The 18,827-nt window shown below is 37.9% G+C and overlaps 2 protein-coding genes across 4 annotated transcripts in view; one reads left to right on the top strand and one right to left on the bottom strand.

The window, feature by feature from the left end:
- Positions 1-100: 100 nt before the first annotated feature.
- LOC121315707 (39S ribosomal protein L14, mitochondrial-like) lies at positions 101-3,028 on the bottom strand. Of its 2 annotated transcripts, none has more exons than XM_041250041.1 (3): positions 2,941-3,028; positions 1,356-1,435; positions 101-509 (listed from the first exon to the last, which is right to left on the bottom strand). In XM_041250041.1, exons 2-3 carry the CDS (start codon positions 1,427-1,429, stop codon positions 143-145), a joined length of 441 nt encoding a protein of 146 aa, XP_041105975.1. In that variant the 5' UTR covers positions 1,430-1,435; positions 2,941-3,028; the 3' UTR covers positions 101-142. The 2 variants fall into 2 exon arrangements, with proteins under 2 accessions (XP_041105975.1, XP_041105976.1); XM_041250042.1 differs by lacking the exon at positions 2,941-3,028 and adding an exon at positions 2,748-2,835.
- Positions 3,029-3,122: 94 nt separating this feature from the next.
- The window catches only part of tmem63ba (transmembrane protein 63Ba), a 73,442-nt gene continuing 57,737 nt past the window's right edge, over positions 3,123-18,827 (top strand). For both annotated transcript variants that reach the window (XM_041250040.1, XM_041250039.1), the window contains exon 1: positions 3,123-3,256. The gene's annotated coding sequence lies outside the window, so the exon portion shown is untranslated. The remainder of the gene's footprint in view (positions 3,257-18,827) is intronic.

Here is an 18,827-nt window from a genome sequence, read left to right as displayed (position 1 = left end):
CAAATAATGTATTATTATGTTTATATTTATCATTACATTGGGGAACAGTTACATAAATAAAAGTGAGATCATTTCTTTTTAACACAGAGAAATGCATTAGATGTAAATGTTGCCTGATGAGACAGGCTACAGTCCCATCTCATCACACAAACTTCTGAGCAATGGCCAACACTTTGGAATACTCTCCTTCTAGCCGGCGCAGACTGGAGGGCACAGGCACCTTGATTCTTGTTCCTGTGGGGTTTCCATTGTCCTCGATGAGAACCACATTGTTGGAATCGAATCGTGGCATCATTCTAGGACCAGGCATCTTGTGGCCGATTATAAGGGCTTTTTTCTTTTGTCCTTTGATGGCGAGTAAAATTTTGTCACCCACTTTGCCGACCCCAGTTTTGTTATAGACATGAATGCATTTGGCAGGTCGATGGTAGGGAGTGTTCCCCAGCGGACTGTTGTCTACCACACGCACTCGGGACATTTTCTGAATGGCTGCACAGGCTGCAGAAAGGCTGATTGGAAAAACAAAAAACAAAAAAACTTACACTCAATACTGTATGGATTCAGTCAGCTGAACTGCCAATTACAATATCCAAAGGCAAAAGCACATTGTGACCTGGTGAGCTTCACCACAGAAACCTGTGAGCATGCCTCAATCCTGCCCTTGAGGGAACACTTCTTAAAGGGGCTGTAGCTAACTAAACCTTACCTGTTACGCATGTCTGCTTGCTATGTAGATTTCACAAGTACAGCAAACGTATAATCAATTGTCATTAAGACGAAACCTTGGATTAAACAAACTTCCTTATACTATGAATTTTCTGCATGGTCCCGGCCAAATTTAAAAGTCGCTTATTGTAAATCTGAATAAAACAAACTGCCCTAGTTCAAATAGCCAAGTGTAAAGGATATTGGGATATGTAATTAACTTGCATCCTGATTAATGCCTCTGTGCTGTATTTTAGTGCTGTTTTGGGACTACTGATCCTATGATGCATTGCGAGTTGTCATAGTGCACACACATCAATGCATATATTTTAAATTTTAATGAATGATAATACAGCCCTCAGTTTGCAGGCTGTACTTCCAGGTAGTTTTTTTTACACTTGCACTTTCTAGATCATGTAACCTTTACGAGTTTAAAGCAAGGCCATCCAGTTGACTTTTCTCCTGTCCTCGGTTTACTTTACTAACTAATCCCTATGGGCCCTCAGCAAGATCAGCAACTTAGTATGAGTGGGATTCGAACCACTTCTTGCTTTTATTAGATGAGCAAGTGGGGACCCCTTACACATGGAAATGAGGGTGTCTATAAAAACAGCACCCTGGGGAGAACACTGGATATCCTAATGAGGTACCTGAAAGGCAGCTGCTGTGGTTTTCCAGATGCATGTGTCAGCAATAACCCCAGTCCTTTTCTTAACAGCGCCATCTGAACCTGAAAATATAAAGCACTGTCAGAAAAGGGTACAGTAAAATTAATTGACATACTCAATTTAAAGTTTGGCCTCAAAGAACGTTTTCTAATGAGGAAGAAGTTCAAATCAAATGGCACGACATCTTAATGTGCCAACCATGCTAGTAACTGATGCAACAGATAAAGAGGCGTGTTGTAAAAGGAGTTGAATCAATCTCAGTGCCACTGCTGGTAAACTGCACCATGATTCAGCAATAGCAGTCTTGGCTATAAAAGACTGCTGCACTATTGAAATCTTCTTAGTGACAAAATGTTTTAGGTTGAGTGTGTGCAAATCTCTCAGTCTCTCCTGTCATGATAGCTATGAACTCTCAGTATCCAAATACAATTTAAAAAATAAATAAAAGGCACTGCTGCAGGTCTGCATTATGGCTGCATTAGCTACAGCTTTCTTTTTTTTAATGTCGTGCAATTGAGTGTTATACTTATCCCCTCATTACATTTTTATTAGTGCTGCATAAAACCGAGTCTCTTTGTGGATTCCTGGAATAAATCCCGTGGCTGCAGCATTCAGAAGTGACTGATTGGGGTTACATTTTAATTGTAGTTATGTTGTGCTTCAACTGCACTGCCAAAAACAACAAGAATTTTGATCTCGGTTTTTGTTTGTTAATCTGGTACGTTTTTAAAACCGCAGAGGGAGTGTAATACTTCAGTTAAAATCGACTCCACCTAGACACCTTTTACAAGCCCTTCTTATATCGGCTGTTTCACAGACAGAGATTAGCCCTAATCTTGGGCTACGTTATCAAAGGTAACAACATAAGGCAGTCCAAGATACGGTTTAAAAATTGCCAGTAAAACGTGCTGTAAACCTCTGATCTGCTGCTTGTTTGTTGCAACTGCATCAAACGTGCACCAGCAAGCTTCCAGATAGGTCAAATTACATTCACAAAGGAGAACATAGAAAATAAGAATGGCCATACATTCTTAAACGAAGTACAACAAACATGACAGTACTATTTTTTTCGAAGTGTAATTTTCACAAATAACAAGTGTTTATGCACACAAGTCAGCTTTCTAAATGTGAAGAACCAGGACACACTAAGGGAGCACGTAGCAACTTCTGATCACTGACGTTTAGAACAGAACAGTAGATGCATCCAGCGTGTCTATTCAGTTTGACAGAACTTGACGCTTTTCAGTAGGTCACCTTATTCATCACACAACAACTGACAAATCTCCAAAACTTCACACAAAACTACAAAGTGAAGCAAAAGCCAAAACAACACACAAACAAACAAAAACTGCATAGATTATATATTTGTATTACCGTTATACAATTTTAGTACAACCTTGCAAATTACTTCCGAGTCCATGTCAGCCGAAAGTCACCGACATTTTGTAACAACACCCTAAGCGACCGACCTAATGTCTTTATAAATAGAAACTCAACAATACCAACCAACTCACAACTATACCACAACAAAACGTACCTAAAAATTTGCAAATGTTAAAATACATACCACAAAAAACCACGAGAAAGGCGAATTGCGTCAATTAATCGCGCCAACCAAGAACTCGGTGCAGTGATGCTGCAGGAGGTGCCTTTGCCGTGACGTGTCGATAATCGTCAGTCGCCCCCACCCCTCTGCAAACTTATTCACAGTCTTGGTTTGGTTAGCAACAGACAGATGATTTCACTTGCAGTGGCTGGTTTGTATTAATGGTAATGTGGAAGGCAGCTGTTTATCAGAGACTGGTAAAGGTGTTGGGAAATCTAAAGGATTAACTGCGTGAAAAAAAAGCAACGCAACCAAAATTACCTTGCGGTGAGGAAAGGTAAGGCTGTTTGTGTTTGTATGTGTTTTTAATTGTTCTATACCTATCGTATGAAATGTGAGCAAAGATATTGTCGGTATTTGCCTGCTGTCTGTGCTGTAGCAGTGAATTACAGTGCACACCACGCAGAATTTTGACAAACAAACTATGCGGAGCGGAAGATATATTATTAATATTTTTTGTTTGTTTGTTTATAAATAGAGAAACGCTTTTAAAAGTTACTTTAGAACATTTAAATGGGAACGGGTCGCGCAATTTTTATATTTCAAGTGTTATTAATGTGATTATTTAATTGTAAGGGTGGAGGATTAGCAATGTGAATACAGATGCGTTTGTTTGGAGGAAAAAAAGATGCACATCGACAATATATTCTAATTAAATCAGGAAAGTGCTCTGCAGACGTCTTGTACCCTTTACATGTCGTATTAATATATTCGTAACCTGACAGACTTGTTTTGGGTTTTTCTGTAATTCGCAAACGATGCATGAGATTGTGTTGGATACAGTGTAACTGCCCTGCAATATTACCAGGATGTGCAGTGTTCCTGTCGATTGCAGAACCGGGATAAATGCGCAAGGGCATTCCATTACAAAGGAAAAATAATTATACAGTCCTGCGGCAATACATATGGTTTATTGTTTATATTAATTTAGTATCACTTGTAACGTCATATGTAGAATCATACAGTGAAAATCCACATCCACGCAAAGCGGTATATGATGCGATAATGTTTAATATGCATGATAATTATGTATCGGTTTGAATGCTGGTGTTAAGCACTGATTGCGTACAAGCTGCTTTACGCTAGGGTTTAAAACTTAGTCAGTCTTATGAATCTGCAGTCACATTGAACTGCATAATGCGATATATATATATATATATATATATATATATATATATATATATATATATATATATATTATATATTATATATATATATTTATTAACGTGTATTTTTATTTACACAACGCCATCATTGTGCCAATCAATGGCCCCCAAAAATTACATTTCTTCCTTTAATTCTTTATTTGTCTTTAGTGACGTTTTTATACCCCATCCCATCTTTGTGGCTATGAAGGTTTCATTGTTGATAGGTTTTAGGAATATGCCAAATCATGTCTACTTTCTTTTGCCAAGTTCCTTTGTGTTGAAACAAAGGCACAGACGCTGTAACACTTCCGAAACAAAATAGCAAAAAAAAAAAAAAAAAAAAAAAAAAAAAAACATTTCCAGAGGATATGGTATAAACAGTACATCATACTGTTTATAATCTTTCAGTTATGCATAATTTAATTTTTCATCAGATTTACAACATGTGGAACGTGGTGTTATAACAACGCTTTGTATTGTCCTTTGCTTCAACTTTGAAGGTGGGGAAGAGCCTACATTTTACAGAAATGGAAATAAGATTCAGTACAGTTTTTACTGAGCTGAATTAGCCATAATCTGTTAACATTATGTCAATTCATAATGCAAACTGGAATGGAACAAATTGCTATGCAGTGGGAGTCTTATTTTTATAGATTAACCTTGTGTATTATCCACTTCTGTATCCCTAATGAGGTATTCAAGATGCAGCCAAAGCCTTTTTCTAAATGAAACAGAAAATAAAACAAAACCACAAATGTTCTAAATAGCACCAGTAATTCATGTACACAAGAAATGACCCCATAGACTTCACTGCTGAAAGATAGGAAAATCTTTATTGAACTATAGAGTAAACACTTGCAGGAGCAGGGAATTAGTATTTAAGGTACAACAGTCAAGGCAGCCCTTATTGATAAAGTTGATGTGAGGTGAAGGAGAGCATAGAGTGCAATTCACTTGCAAGATCAAAGTATGTGGGCAGGAGCTGTTATGTGCCATTATTGATGTTGGTGCAAGAAATTCAGTTCTAATCGCTACCCAACAGTGTAACAAAAGCATGCAAATCTAAGCTTCTTTATCCTGCCTACACACGTAAACCACTGTGCTTTTGTCATTTTATGTGATCATTTTGTTAGCAGTGGGAATTCATTTAATTTGACCAAACCCTATAAAGGGTAATTCCAGCTAAAGACCAAATTCTGGTGTTTTCCTCCATTTATGGTTGGTGACAGATGACCCATGTGATGGAGAAGCGCGTCTCTAGTAAGGTATTGTGTGAATGCTAAAGAGCTGATTAATCTGATGACCCATGACCTAACTTTTCACCATTTGGAGGGTGTCATTTTAAATCATGTTTCAAGTGCTTTCCAAAAAGAAACATAAGCCAGTTACAAAGGAGCAACTCCTCATTGGTCTACGTGAGATGGAAAGACCCATTTGTTACAAACAATTATGGTAATAGAAGAGTCAGCAAGGCTGGATCTTAGATTCCCTGATATGGGAACCTTTTCTGTGTGCTTTAGTACCAGCTATGCTTGTCCTCTCCTTGGTTTGTCCAGTTGTGTTCAGTGCATGTAGGCTGCAGCATTACAAACCACCCACATTATTCTGCTTTATATACAATGTTTAGTATTTGCTTACCACAAAGAGGGAAGGAGTTGGCTGTGGAATTAAGTTGTAAAGTACACGCAGTGACATGTTTATTTATTTTAAATAATAAATAAGGCTTATTTAATTTATTTGCTGCTGATAGTTTTAGTTTTAGACATTATTTTTAGTTTGACTTAAGTGAATCAATTTTTTTCCCTGATTTGTTTTCCTACCACATTCACTTCCTGTGTTACAGGTAACGGGAACCTTCAGTTTCCTGTGGATAGCTACTGTATGGAGACTTGGGTGTTGGGTTGAGATGGGTCTTATCACCTGTAACTCATGAAGTGAACTTTTAAATATATGTTTAAAGTGACCTAGGAACCACTCACTGAATACTGATTTGTTTTCCTACCACATTCACTTCCTGTGTTACAGGTAACGGGAACCTTCAGTTTCCTGTGGATAGCTACTGTATTATCCCTCTGAACTTTTTAATATAGTATTGGGTCTTATCACCTGTAACTCATGAAGTGAACTACCCCCCCACCCCCCCCCCCCCCCCCCCCCCCCCCCCCCCCCCCCCCCCCCCCCCCCCCCCCCCCCCCCCCCCCCCCGTTCCTAACAACTGACTGTTCTTAGAATTTGTGCACAACTGAGTTCTTAGAATTTGTGCAGTGTAGTAATTTTAGAATATCAATTGTTTGGTCGAATTCAAAATCTGATGGGTGATTTGTTACAGTATAGGTGATGAGGAGGCTATTCGTATGATAGCAAAACTTCAGTAGAGTTGGGAGGTAAAATGTCTTTTAAACAAGAGGGTGTTTGTGTTTTGTTCATAGCATCTTAGGATACACTAGTGATACTATCATGTGAAATGGAAATTAATTCCTAGTCAGAATATTGATCCATGATTTCCTGCCCAGTACTGAGGTTAAACAGATAACAGGATATTGCCTGAAGATGGTACACGTTTATGGAGCTGCAATACAGATAATCCAGTCTTTTGACTTTTTAGGGACCAGATAGGCTCTTGCCACCAGTCCTGGGGCTGTACTGAATTGAGACAAAAGTGATGGTTAATATGTTGTTGTGATGCGGACACGTAATTTGTCAAATAAAGGAAAATGTGGACATGGCTTTTAAAAAAAATATGCAGTTCACCTTATATATGAGAAATCGGTAAGAAATATTTTATAAGAAATGGTCCCTGGCACAAAAAACAGCATGGAGGAGCTCCAGAGTGGTGCATCCGGTAAAGGCACCGCCCAGAGTGCAGGATGCACCTTGCAGGTTGGAGGTCGCAGGTTCGAGTTCAAGCTATGCTGCTACTGCCGACCGTGGACAGGAGTTCCCAGGGGGTGGTGCACAACTGCCAGGGTAGGGTAGGGGTTAGGTCAGCTAGGCAGTTCTTGGCTCACCACACACCAGTGACTCCTGTGGCTGGCCGGGCGCCTGCAGGCTGTCCTGTATGGAATTCACAACTGCGTGGTCCTCTGACGCAAAGTTCTGGATATGGCTGCACGGCGGGCTTGCAGAGTGGGTGACAAAAAAGCAGACAGCTGACGGCACTTGTTTCAGAGGATGCAAGTGGTCATCTTCATCTCTCCCCAGTTAGTTTGTGGGTTGCAGCGGTGAGCCAGGTTGAATAATTGGGCATTCAAAATATTGAAAAATTAATACAAATTATTAAAAAAATAAATAAAATAGCATGGAGGGGTGTTGGTTGCAAGTTTAATTTTGTCATGCCTACAATATCCTTGTTCCTGCTAATAGACTGTAGTAATCTGACACACTGCAGCCTGGTATGTTGTAGTTAATTGGTACAGAAAAAACAGTTTAGTAAATCGCAAAAAAATCCCAATCAAGACCAGTAGATGCAAAAAAATCCCAAAAAACACACATTAACAAATATTCTGAGTTCTGTGGAACTGCCTCTTAACATTTTCCCAGGGGACAGCTTGTATTGTGAAAGTTGGTCATGCAGTGCAGTAGGGTAGACAATACCTGGGGTTCCCTGGAAGCACTGTCATATGAAAGAAGGGTTAAAGGAGTACTAACTAATCCTTTTTATCATTTATATTCACTAGTCCCCTTTTTATTGTGATCTCTTCTTTTAATGTTAGTTCAATACATGCATGTATTTCAAATACTGCATCTTTGTACCTTGCTCAGGGAGAACTCAATTTGTAACCATATCCCAAATAAGGCATAACAAATAAGTAAAACATTTTCAGCAGTGATGACATTGCTAGTGATAAGAGGTAAGGAGATGGACTGGCTACTACCCCTTTAACTTCTGCCACAGAAGTTCACAAGTGGTGCAGTGCTTGTGGTTTTAGAGGGCTACCTTGTTTTTACAGTCTAAATCATCATGTCATACTGAAATAAATTTATTTATTTTTTAAAAAAGCGCCATTTTGCTGTCTCACTGTTTTTAGGACAGGGCACTGCTGCATTCTCCTACCAGACACAAATCCAGCAAATTGAAGCTTAATATATTTGTTTGCTGCTTCTAAATCCTTTACCAGCCTTTTCGATATATTTTTGTCTGATCTGTGTGTTTTCACTTTGATTGGATAAAAACCAAAGGAGTAAAATGTTAACGAGACAGTATTTTTTTTCCCACTGTTTGAGTCTAAGCTAAATGGTAATAGTTTAACCCAGACTATATGGAGGTGTTTTTTGTTTTTATTAATGTGTAAATGGACATTCTATTAAAGTGGCGATAATGTGAAAAATGAACTGCAGTATGATGTCTAAGATGCTTTAAGCACAGATTTTGATCATGATGGCTAAATTTCCCTCTTTCCAGTCAGACTGGGTTACTGATCAGATGTGCCACAACTTGATGGCAGTAATGGGGTTAATGGCAGCCTGTTGGCAGTAACTTACCACAAATGGTGAATTATGAGAATAAATGGTGCTACTGACTGAACTGTCTGCCTTGCAGCAGGTTGCCAGGGAGACCACAGCTGCAGCAGACCCCCCTCGCTCAGCCGGGGTCTCTGTGGGGCAAAAACAGAACTGAATAGTCACATGTGTTTTGTGTTCATTCCAATCAAAGGAAGCCTGGAGTTCATCACCCATAAAGTATTAAAGAAAGAAGTGGCTAACTGCTCCTACAAGTAGAGACCGAGGATACAAACAATATTGACAGTGGAATTCTTCATATCACAGTTGTGCAAAAACAGCTGTTTATTTTCTTATTTTTATCCTTAATCTTTTCTGTACTCTCAGGCAGGGGGTGTGTGGGTTATTAGAGCTAGGCATTTATTGGAAGGAATTTGTTAAACTAAAAAAAAAAATTAAAAAGTGGTTTGTATTTGTCTTGAGAATGGGTAACCTTTCCATTAGATTATAATTCTAACATTTAAATAAACAAAGAGAATTGACCTGTTTCTATGAGAGTTACAATTCCAGGTACTTATGACATGGTCCAGCTTCTGTTTAAAAATATGTAATTCTTGTTTAGGGTTGCTGTTGGGGTAAGGAAAGGAACACCAGTAAGCTGTTTGGCACAGTATTCATTCTCCCCATGTTGTGTAAGGAATGGTTTGAGCTCATCAACTTTGGATATATGGCTGGGTATCGGCAGCGTCTATGATACGTGTCACGATACAATGAGTGAAGCATGAAGCATAATTACACAATTGTCTCATTTGCTTACGCAAGTGTTTGAAATAACACCTGTAAAGCATTTTAAGCTTCACGGATTGTTTTGCTTTTGTTTCCTGTTTTATTCTTTTGAATACATTTCTTTTAAAACAAAATTACAAGTCATGGCTCCAGACGATGTTTTTGTCTTGGGAGCTAAATTCCTGGGTGCCACTTAAGAGCAAGGTGGTTGCTACCATATTCAACTGCTTAAAATCCAACAACTTATTAAGACACTAAAATGATACTAAAACAGTAACTTAATATCTGTACTCACTTGTTTGTTGCCACATTGCTGAGTGGTTAATCAATGCAGCTGACTGTAAATATGTAAGCATGTAAATATTTTGCAAGTGTTGTATCTGGAATTGGTGATGGCACCTCTGTACAGTGTAACATGGGAAATAGCATGCTGCAGCTCTAGTGCTCAGTGTCAGTGTTCCCCTGATTTGACAATATGTAACACAGACATCTCTTATGATTATGTGTTGCAGTTTTTGTTGCTGTAAAAACAAGTTTAAATTGCTGTGAGTTGGCTCTGCTGTTTACGATATTAAATAATAAATGTTTACACAACACTCAAACACGTTTGGCCACCGTCACAACTGTTAAATGACACTGCTGTGATGTGTGATATGTGTTTCTTTCCCTTGCAGATTGACGTCCTAGCGCATTTATAAATACTGACACGTGCTTTTGAAGGGAGAGGCAACATTTTTGTGTTTAACCCCTGAAAAAACTGTTTACAAATGTTCTTTTGGTGCATTTGTAACCATTTTATTACCATTCTGGACTGGAGCCCTGCAAATTTGAGCCTTACACATTTTACACACAGCATGACTCTTCTAGAACATGAGGCGAGTCCACACTGGATTTTAAACAAGCCAGAGGAGGTTGAATTTGTCGAGTTGTCCTGATGAGATTATCAACGTTAATAACCCACCTCCAGCCATATTGAAAAGAGCTTTGACACAGAGTTTAGAAGTTGTACGTTTAAAAACCTGTCAGGATGTTAACAAAAGAGAGAAATTACATTTATTTAAATCAATCAGTCTTTATTTTATATAGCGCCTTTCATAGTGGACCACCATCACAAAGCGCTTTGCAGGATGCAGTAACAACAAGAAAATCCATACTTCAAATACAGGGAAGTGCATAATACATGATATACAGTATTAAAAAAAAACAAAAACAATACATTTAATACAGCAGAAAGTGCATAATACATGATAGTAAAATAGTACATGAAACAGTAACAGTAGCTAATATCAGTTATCAGGCTTAAAGAGCATGGAATGGAAGAGAGAACAGTTGGAAAAACACGTGAGGACTTGTACCTCTATTGTTTGAAACTCTGCTACTTTTAACATCATTGTAGTGACAGATTTACAAACTTTTGCAAATCTGTTAGGAACCAAATGGATCAGTAGCCTTAGGGTACTGTGTTCTGTAATTAAATATTTCAGCTCTGTGGTTATCGATATTAGGCATAATCTATTTGTCTTTTCAAGTTAGCATTTTTTAAAGGTGGTGTTTTTTTTTTTTAACAGCATATTGGTGATAAACATTATGCATGCCCTGTACAATGTTGGTGATTTTAAAACTTGTCCAAACACCTCCCCCAAGTGAAGGAAAAACTTCCCCACCTGATGTCACACAGTGTGGGCCCTTTGATTTCTTGCTGCCGAGGCTGTATGACTTTCTTTACTGTGTACTGCAGCACAACATGTACTGACACAAGTACATTGTGACAGGCAGGAGGTGGACAGGCTGCTTTGGGGCTCAAATATGCCTTTTTGGAGCTGAGACACAATTTGACTGTGAAGGCTATTAGTCTAACTATTCAGGCAAGCTTAATGGAGTGAAACCATGGTTTTAAAGTCAGTTTGACCTCCCCTTGATATCCCCTGTGGATCATGCACACTGGCAAAGTAGAGTTGAAATGAATCGCACTAATGACACTAAACAACGTCAGATTGCAAAAAACTACACATTTTGATGATGCGGCAAGCAGACCTCTGGTCAATTACAATAGTAAATGTGCAGTTTGTAAAACATTGCAAGTATAGGGTAATGTAGTTGATCCTTGGCATACCTGGGTAATTTTAATTATCCAGTATAACTGATAGATTACATAGAGAACAATGCATGGGGTAGTGCGTGATGTGAGAATGTAATGCCCACTTGAGGGGTGGGATGCTATTCCAGTGGGGAGGGCATTAAATTACTACCCATGCATTTTTTTTCTTAACCCCCCCCCCCCCCCCCCCAAAATTGATTTGCATTATTAGTATAAAATATATATATATAATTCATTGGACTATTGCATTGGTCATGTTAAGCTTTGCATGTAAGATTAACTAAACCACACATACCAAGAAATAAAGTAAACCTGCTAAACAACACACAGTGTAAATAATGGTAAAAGTAGAATAGAAGAATAGAAAATGTTTTCTTTTCACATTTAATAATGCACTTATTTTACAGCCATGTGTACTGAATGGGCTTTTTTTTGTTTTGTTTGCATACTACTGTATAATTGAAATAAGTTGCATTTGCCTCAATTTTGTTATTTTGTTTTTTAATGCAGCCCTTGCTTTGTAAAAGAGAGGTACTGCGTAGCGGTTATACACTGTGGATCACTCAAAGAACCATGCATTACTTGATCAATTTTGTTGGTTGCACAAAAAGGCACTCCTCGTTAACGAGTTATACCAGCCTACCAAAGGAGCTATTTAAACCCGCAGCCATTTTGTAGTTTATTTGAGTGCAAAAAATTGTGTGAATAATTTGTAAACTATTTTTTACGCCATTCTGTAAGTTTAAACCTACCAAAGGGATTTTCACAATCCTATACCAAAAATAAGTTATCAGTGACACGAACACCAAGCGTGCCAAATGGCGTTCCGATTGTTTTTAAAACAGCCGAGAAAACATACCCCTCATAGTCTGGTTTAAACAAGAAACTATCTGTCAGTCTTACTATAATAATGTTATAATAATGTATTTTGTCAAGCTTTAAAAATATTAAGTACTTGTACAGTAGATGGGTGTTATGAATCCTAGAATATGTTATAAGGTTTTCAATTTCAGACAGATGTCCAGCCTTATCCCTGTTTTTGAGAAAACTGTACATTTTTGTGAATAGCTGCTAAGGGTTCAGTGATAATGGTGCTTTTATTTGTTTGTTTAGTTTTTGAGCCAGGTGTTTAATGCACAATAGGTTTTATCCTGAATGACATCCAGTACTGCTAAAAATGGACCACACTTGTTTTTTTGTGTGTGCTTTTCTTTTTGTCAAGGTCTTGAATCCATAAGAGCAACTGAAAACCAAAACCAGCTTTAAAAACAGTGCTGGCTGCCTTATAGCATACTTTAATAATGTACAGCGTGCTCTGACCCTACTCTGTTGCTGCTGAATAAAGACACCAACGTGTTGGATGTAATTTTATCATTGCGAACCAGCTGTAGATCACAGTGACCTTACTTTCCCAATAATGCTTTTAGGTTGTGGTTGTGGAATAAAGCTTATCAATATAATAGTTGTAGAATCTGTACTGGAGGTGAAGAAAGTGCGACGGTAAGCTGTTCCAAATACACGATGCATTTGGTACATATTCTTACTTTATTGTGTATTCGAGTCCTTGGCTGCTTTTTTTTTTTTTTTTTAAATCATCCGGGTTTTGTCAGTAATAGCTTATGATGTGCAGGTACTGGACAGCAGTTCATACACAGGTGGGGAAGAGGGATTCTATCCACTCCTTTAACTCCAAATTCATAAGTACAATATGAATAGCTGGCAGTGTTAAAATTGTCAGATTCTTTTATAGATAAACCACATACAGAAAAGAGCAAAGATGGTTTCATGCTCCCTGCTTTAGGACATTATGTACAGTGTCATCAGTAATGCCTTCAGAAAGACTAGCTACACAGTATAAACTCCTTACAAAGGATTATGAATGCAGTTACAGTGCACGGTGTTCTGTAGGTTTCATGAATGCTATTGTCCTATTAAAGTAAAGCTATTGTAATGTACCAAGCATTAGATGGCAAGACAAATCTACAGTACCCATTCACAGCTAGATCTTGTTGTTTTTCCTGCACACAGGACAATATTGTGCTGCTCGCAAGCTGATGAGTAATTATGTTAAATTACTTCAGTTAAAGACTCAACCTTGTGTGCACCATTAATCTCCACGAGAACAGAAATTCATGTGATCCGATTCATGACTGAGTGAGAGATCAAACGCCCTGCTCAGAAGTCTGGCATTGTTAATTCCTGCCCTGCGTCAGCCTAGCTGTACAGCACATACTAACCTGTGCACATCCGGACCATGTCAAACTAGTCTTGTTCAGTGGCAGGGCTTGAAATTAATGCTGGCCATGCAGTAATGGCTGTGGGTGCCCTTCTCAATTGCCGCAATGTCCTCAAAATGTATGTCTATTCATGGCCATTATGGCCGCAGTGCCCTTTCAGCTACAGCACCTAGAGATGCCTGTATTAGGAAGTGTTTGGATGTAAACGTGATCGCATGATTACCCTTTCAAGCACATGGATTTCTACAGTATGTAAAAATGCCATTTCAGAAAAGAGAAAGTAACTGCCTTGCACAATCTGCAAAAGAAATTGGGCAAACTTGATCATTTTTTCAGGTCAGTTTAGAAATTATTATTTTTTTTTTTTTTCAAGTTTAAAAAAGTTTTACTATAACTAACTTAAATTTCTTCATTTTTACCAAAACTAAAACGAAACGGCAGGCTGTATTTGTGTTTATTATAATTATTTGTACATCTTTTGATTAAAAAAAAGTTTTATGGCAATTTGTATGTTGCATAGTGGAATGAGATTTAGTATGTTAAACTGAGTAGAATATGCTATAAAATTGAACAAAAACAGTCCTGTGGATTAGTGCTGAAACTGAATGCTTGGCTTAAGTGCAGGGAGCTATGCCCTTGCAGACTTAAATCTGGACTGCTGGTTGACAAAAAAAACACAGCATTTTCTGAACAAATAAATGGTTATTAAATTAAACTGTTTCTTTCTCTGGCCAATAATTAGCTTTATATATGAATCCCAATCAAAATGATACATCCTACACTTTGGCCTTGCCTTGACTTCAATTTAGTTGCCTTGATGCCCACTACAAATGTATTGACCTGAAGGCCATTTTGACCTTGCCCTTTTTGTTGCCAATTTAGAACCCTACAGTGGGAGAGTGATAGATATAAATCTTGATTGATCACAACAGACATTTATCTATTGGCTAAGTGAAAGTCTGCAAACAGTAACAAATGGGCCGAGGAGCTACATTAATTAAAGGATGATTAAGTCAACGGTATGTGCGAGATAGTCATGTTTAAAATATTTTCTTAATATGTATTGCTCTACTCTTATTTATGTATTTGTCACCTAGTTTTTTTTTTTTTTTTCATAACCCTTATGATGGATTATACAAAAATACGACTTGTGCATTTGAGCCTTATGTAAGCTATACTGTAAATGAATTGGCGTGACAGTCAGCAAAGGACAAACTGAAAGCAAAAGTTAGAATTCCATGACTTTTGGTTTAATTATTTGCGTTTCTAATTTGCTGATCAACACAATGTATATGCCTGCTGCAGTACTACAAGAATGTATTTTGTTCCACCATTCAGTACAATATCTAACCTCAAGCATGCACATGTTGTTGCTGGGTCATCACATTTTGTTGTGCAAACCAAATACCTTGAGGTGGATGATTGAGTTTATTTACTGGACTCCCTTAGTGGTACAGTAAACAATCAATTTAAGGCTTTTGCACACATTTGTTAAAAGACCCTTTCTTGAAAAATGTTTGCTTAACATTGGCAATTTGCTACCTGTTTGCTTCTGAGATATGCTGGCATTTTTCACAATAAAGTCAAACCGTTCCAATATGAAAAAAATACCTCTTCTATATTTTGAAATAATTCCTGTCTAGTGGGGGTTATTGGATTTCCTCTGTGTTGGAAGGTACAGTATCTTGATTTAGCCTATATCATCTTCTGCTTCAGATATTGAACAACTACCCCTGATTTTGTTGACATGGGAGAGAATCATTAATGGAACTTTGTGAACGGGGAATAATTATTATATATAATATATTAAACGATACAATATTAGACTCTAACTACCGTTAATATGATATTAGGTTATTTTATGTGTTTTGTAGGTGTGGTGTGTGGCCGTGTTGGTGTGTGTGTGTATGTATAATATTGTTCGCCCGTCTCTCCGTTATGAAAATACTTTTCTAATACCTGAGGTGTGAGGGTGTTAAAAATAAATAAATAAATAATAATAAAAAAAAACCTGCAAGTGAAACTTTAATTTTGACCAACGAGCATACAGTAAAATCATCAATTTGTTATACAGTGTGAAATGTAAGGCTGATACTGGTACAATATATCACAAACAGGGATGTAGTAGCTGATGTGACAGTACTGATGTCACATGTTTTAGCTGTTACTTCAGAAGTGCTCCTGTAGTCATCATGCAATTTTGGAATGGACAGTTTGTTTGTTTGTTTGTTTATTTATTTATTTATTTTTTAAATTAATTTTTTTCTACAACCTGAGTCCACGCTTGCCTGGATGATGGTAAGACAAAGGCTTGGTGACTCTGTCTTTCTCTGCGGTTTTGTGCACTTGTGAAATAGGAACCACAAACCAGCTGCCGTCCCGTTATGTACTCGGTATGAGTTGGAGTACTCAAGTACTTGCTTGCCTATAGTGCGTATTTTGTGTATTGCAATCCGTTGTTCATGCCAGCATAATAACAAAAGGAAAATCAATGTCCGACAAGTTTCTGTGCCTAAAATCGACCAACATTCTTGCACTCAAGTACTGGATTTATTTTAGTGCTCCAGTACTCTGTAATAATAATATTTTTATTTGAAATTCCCACCCTAACTGATACAGATAACTTCCGGTTTGACGCTATAGAACTACTATGCTGTATTTGGAGAGAGGAAGAGTGGACCCACCCTTCTGTTAAACACAGGGAAGGCAAACAAGTTAAGACTTGGTATTGTACTCGTCAAACATTTAGTGCCGTGGGCTTACAGTACATATAGCAGTACTTTTTTGTACTACACTGATCTTTGCTTTTAATTAAATTACTGGACATAAGATCCTAAAAACAGTGGACTTTATTTTGAGTTGGTAGAAGTATGTGTAGGCTATGTTCTGATAATGAAACAGAAATAAACAAGTACATGCATAAGCGATTATGTGATGACTACTGTACAAGAATACACACTTGTTAGAAATATGTCCAAATAAATTATACAACCAGACACTGCTTTCCCACTGTTTTCTATGGTGGTCGGCCATTCCGTTATTACTCGGTAACAAAATGAAAATTTAATTACTTCCGTTTTCATGGATGCTCGAGCCCTGCTCTTAAAAGTTCTCAGAGGACAATGATCTCAGGTTTTACTGACTCTGAAGTTCCATTATTACCTTGTAACATACCATAATCTCCTAAATATACTGTAAAGGCTGTGACATTTGTTTAACATTTTTGAGCTGTGGGCCATAAATTACTGAAATAAAATATTTGAGTTGTTGGCATGTCAATTCAGAAAAAGCCTGAAGTGTTATGCCTACCAATGATTTCCTCCTGACCGTAATGCACAGTGACTGTGGAAGTCATGCAAGTGTTCGACCAGAAATACTGGAAAGCAAAATACAGTGTTTGAATTGCTGAATGTGTACAGAAAGGTGCAAAATAAGTTCCTGAATATGCTTTATTCCTTTTTTTTTTTTGTTTAATTCATACACAACAAAAACACAGCACATTTTTTAATAAAGCTTGTTTCACTGGTGTGAAGTAAACAGAATGTAGTGACAGCTTGGGTTAATATGTTTCATTAATCTGCTGAGAAGAGGTGCTGGCTTTCAAAGCTGTCGGGATAAAACTGGGCCAATTAGCTAGCTGTCTGTCATCATCGATTTATCTGCTTACAGTAATATTCAAATACAGCAGTGGGATTCTGAATTTACTATTCCTGTACAGATAAACACAGACTGGCTCCGAAAACCTCCTGATCTGCTTTATAATAGGAGTTGGAGTCACAAGGATGGCTGAATCTTGCTGCGATCGACACAAAGAGTATATGATGGGGATGTGTTTCAAGGCCAAATCAGTCTTGTTCAGTCAGCAACTTATTATAAAGCAGTGATTTCACCACGTTGATCGTCAATATACTGTATCAATATCTCGGCCTCAAGGACGTGACTGTGGTCTCGACCTTGGCTTCGGCTGACCGTTGTCTCAGGACTTCACTGATTTGGGTGTTTCAAGATGGTTCTCACGTGTCCATATAGCTAACTTAGTGTTTTTCCAGTTCCCATTTAATTGGCACATTCTGATGGAATACAATGTTTACATTGTTTACTCTTTTTGGAGACAGATGTACGGATTACATGTAAACTTCCCCTGTTAAAACCTTGTAGCATGGAAACACAACTCCTGATGGAAAAGGACAAAGAGAATTTTCCGGAGAGAGTCATAATTCTCATGGCACTGCTGTTTATGCTCTTTCTGCACAGGCATGTTAGTTTGGGGGTGTGAGGAATGGTTGGGGTAGACAAGGCAGTGGGGGTGGAGAAGCTGTGCCAGTGAAGCACCTGTGTAAGGTGACTCGGGTCTCGGCAATACAAGACTGGAGTTTTCTGCTGTACAATATGTTGCTGAAAGGAATCCAATAATTTTAAAGCAGCTATCGCAGACTTATTCTATAAATACTTTAAAAGGATTATTCAAAAAGTAAATGGCTTCAAATTTCAGCAAATGTGGAAGGTTGAGGTTTACATGCACTAGTTTTTGATTTAGTTAATGTACATTGGGTCCAGGTGATGGTAACAGTAATTTATATTCAGTGGGCTTGGCCAATGCTTGGTATGAGTGTGGGAGGTAGAGAAATGTTAAAGGAACACATGTTTCCTTGTTCTGTTACATTTTTAGCATTAGTTTGGGATGATCCTGTTAACGGTTTAGGTGCCCCAAGGAAGTACTTGAAGTTCATCGGAATCCTGAGAATTGTGACAAAAAGGTGTGTGGCCATTTTACCTGGAATTTTACTGCCGTTTGACAGCATTCCAAATGCTTAAAATAATATTAGCTCGGCTTTTTCTTTTGTTTTTGTTTAAATGCATCTTCTATTTGATAAAACAAAAAACAGATCTGTTACAACTCTTGATTATACCATCCACATTTTCCTAATATTTAGACCTTGTAAGTTCCAAAGCATCTCGCTGATAAAGGGAAGCATGTCAGTGTTTCCCTGACATAGGGGCACAATGCCTCACCTGGGGGCTTCAGTGCACAGCACAGTGCTGTATATCACAGGCAGCCCTGGAGGAGTCCAGTAACCATGGCAAATAATGGTCAAGGCAGAAACAACAGTAATCCCACAACATACCCAATAGACAATT

Source organism: Polyodon spathula, chromosome 5 (genome assembly GCF_017654505.1).
Source record: "Polyodon spathula isolate WHYD16114869_AA chromosome 5, ASM1765450v1, whole genome shotgun sequence".
In the NCBI taxonomy this organism is placed as follows: domain Eukaryota; kingdom Metazoa; phylum Chordata; class Actinopteri; order Acipenseriformes; family Polyodontidae; genus Polyodon; species Polyodon spathula.
This window is presented reverse-complemented; position numbering and strand designations above follow the sequence as displayed.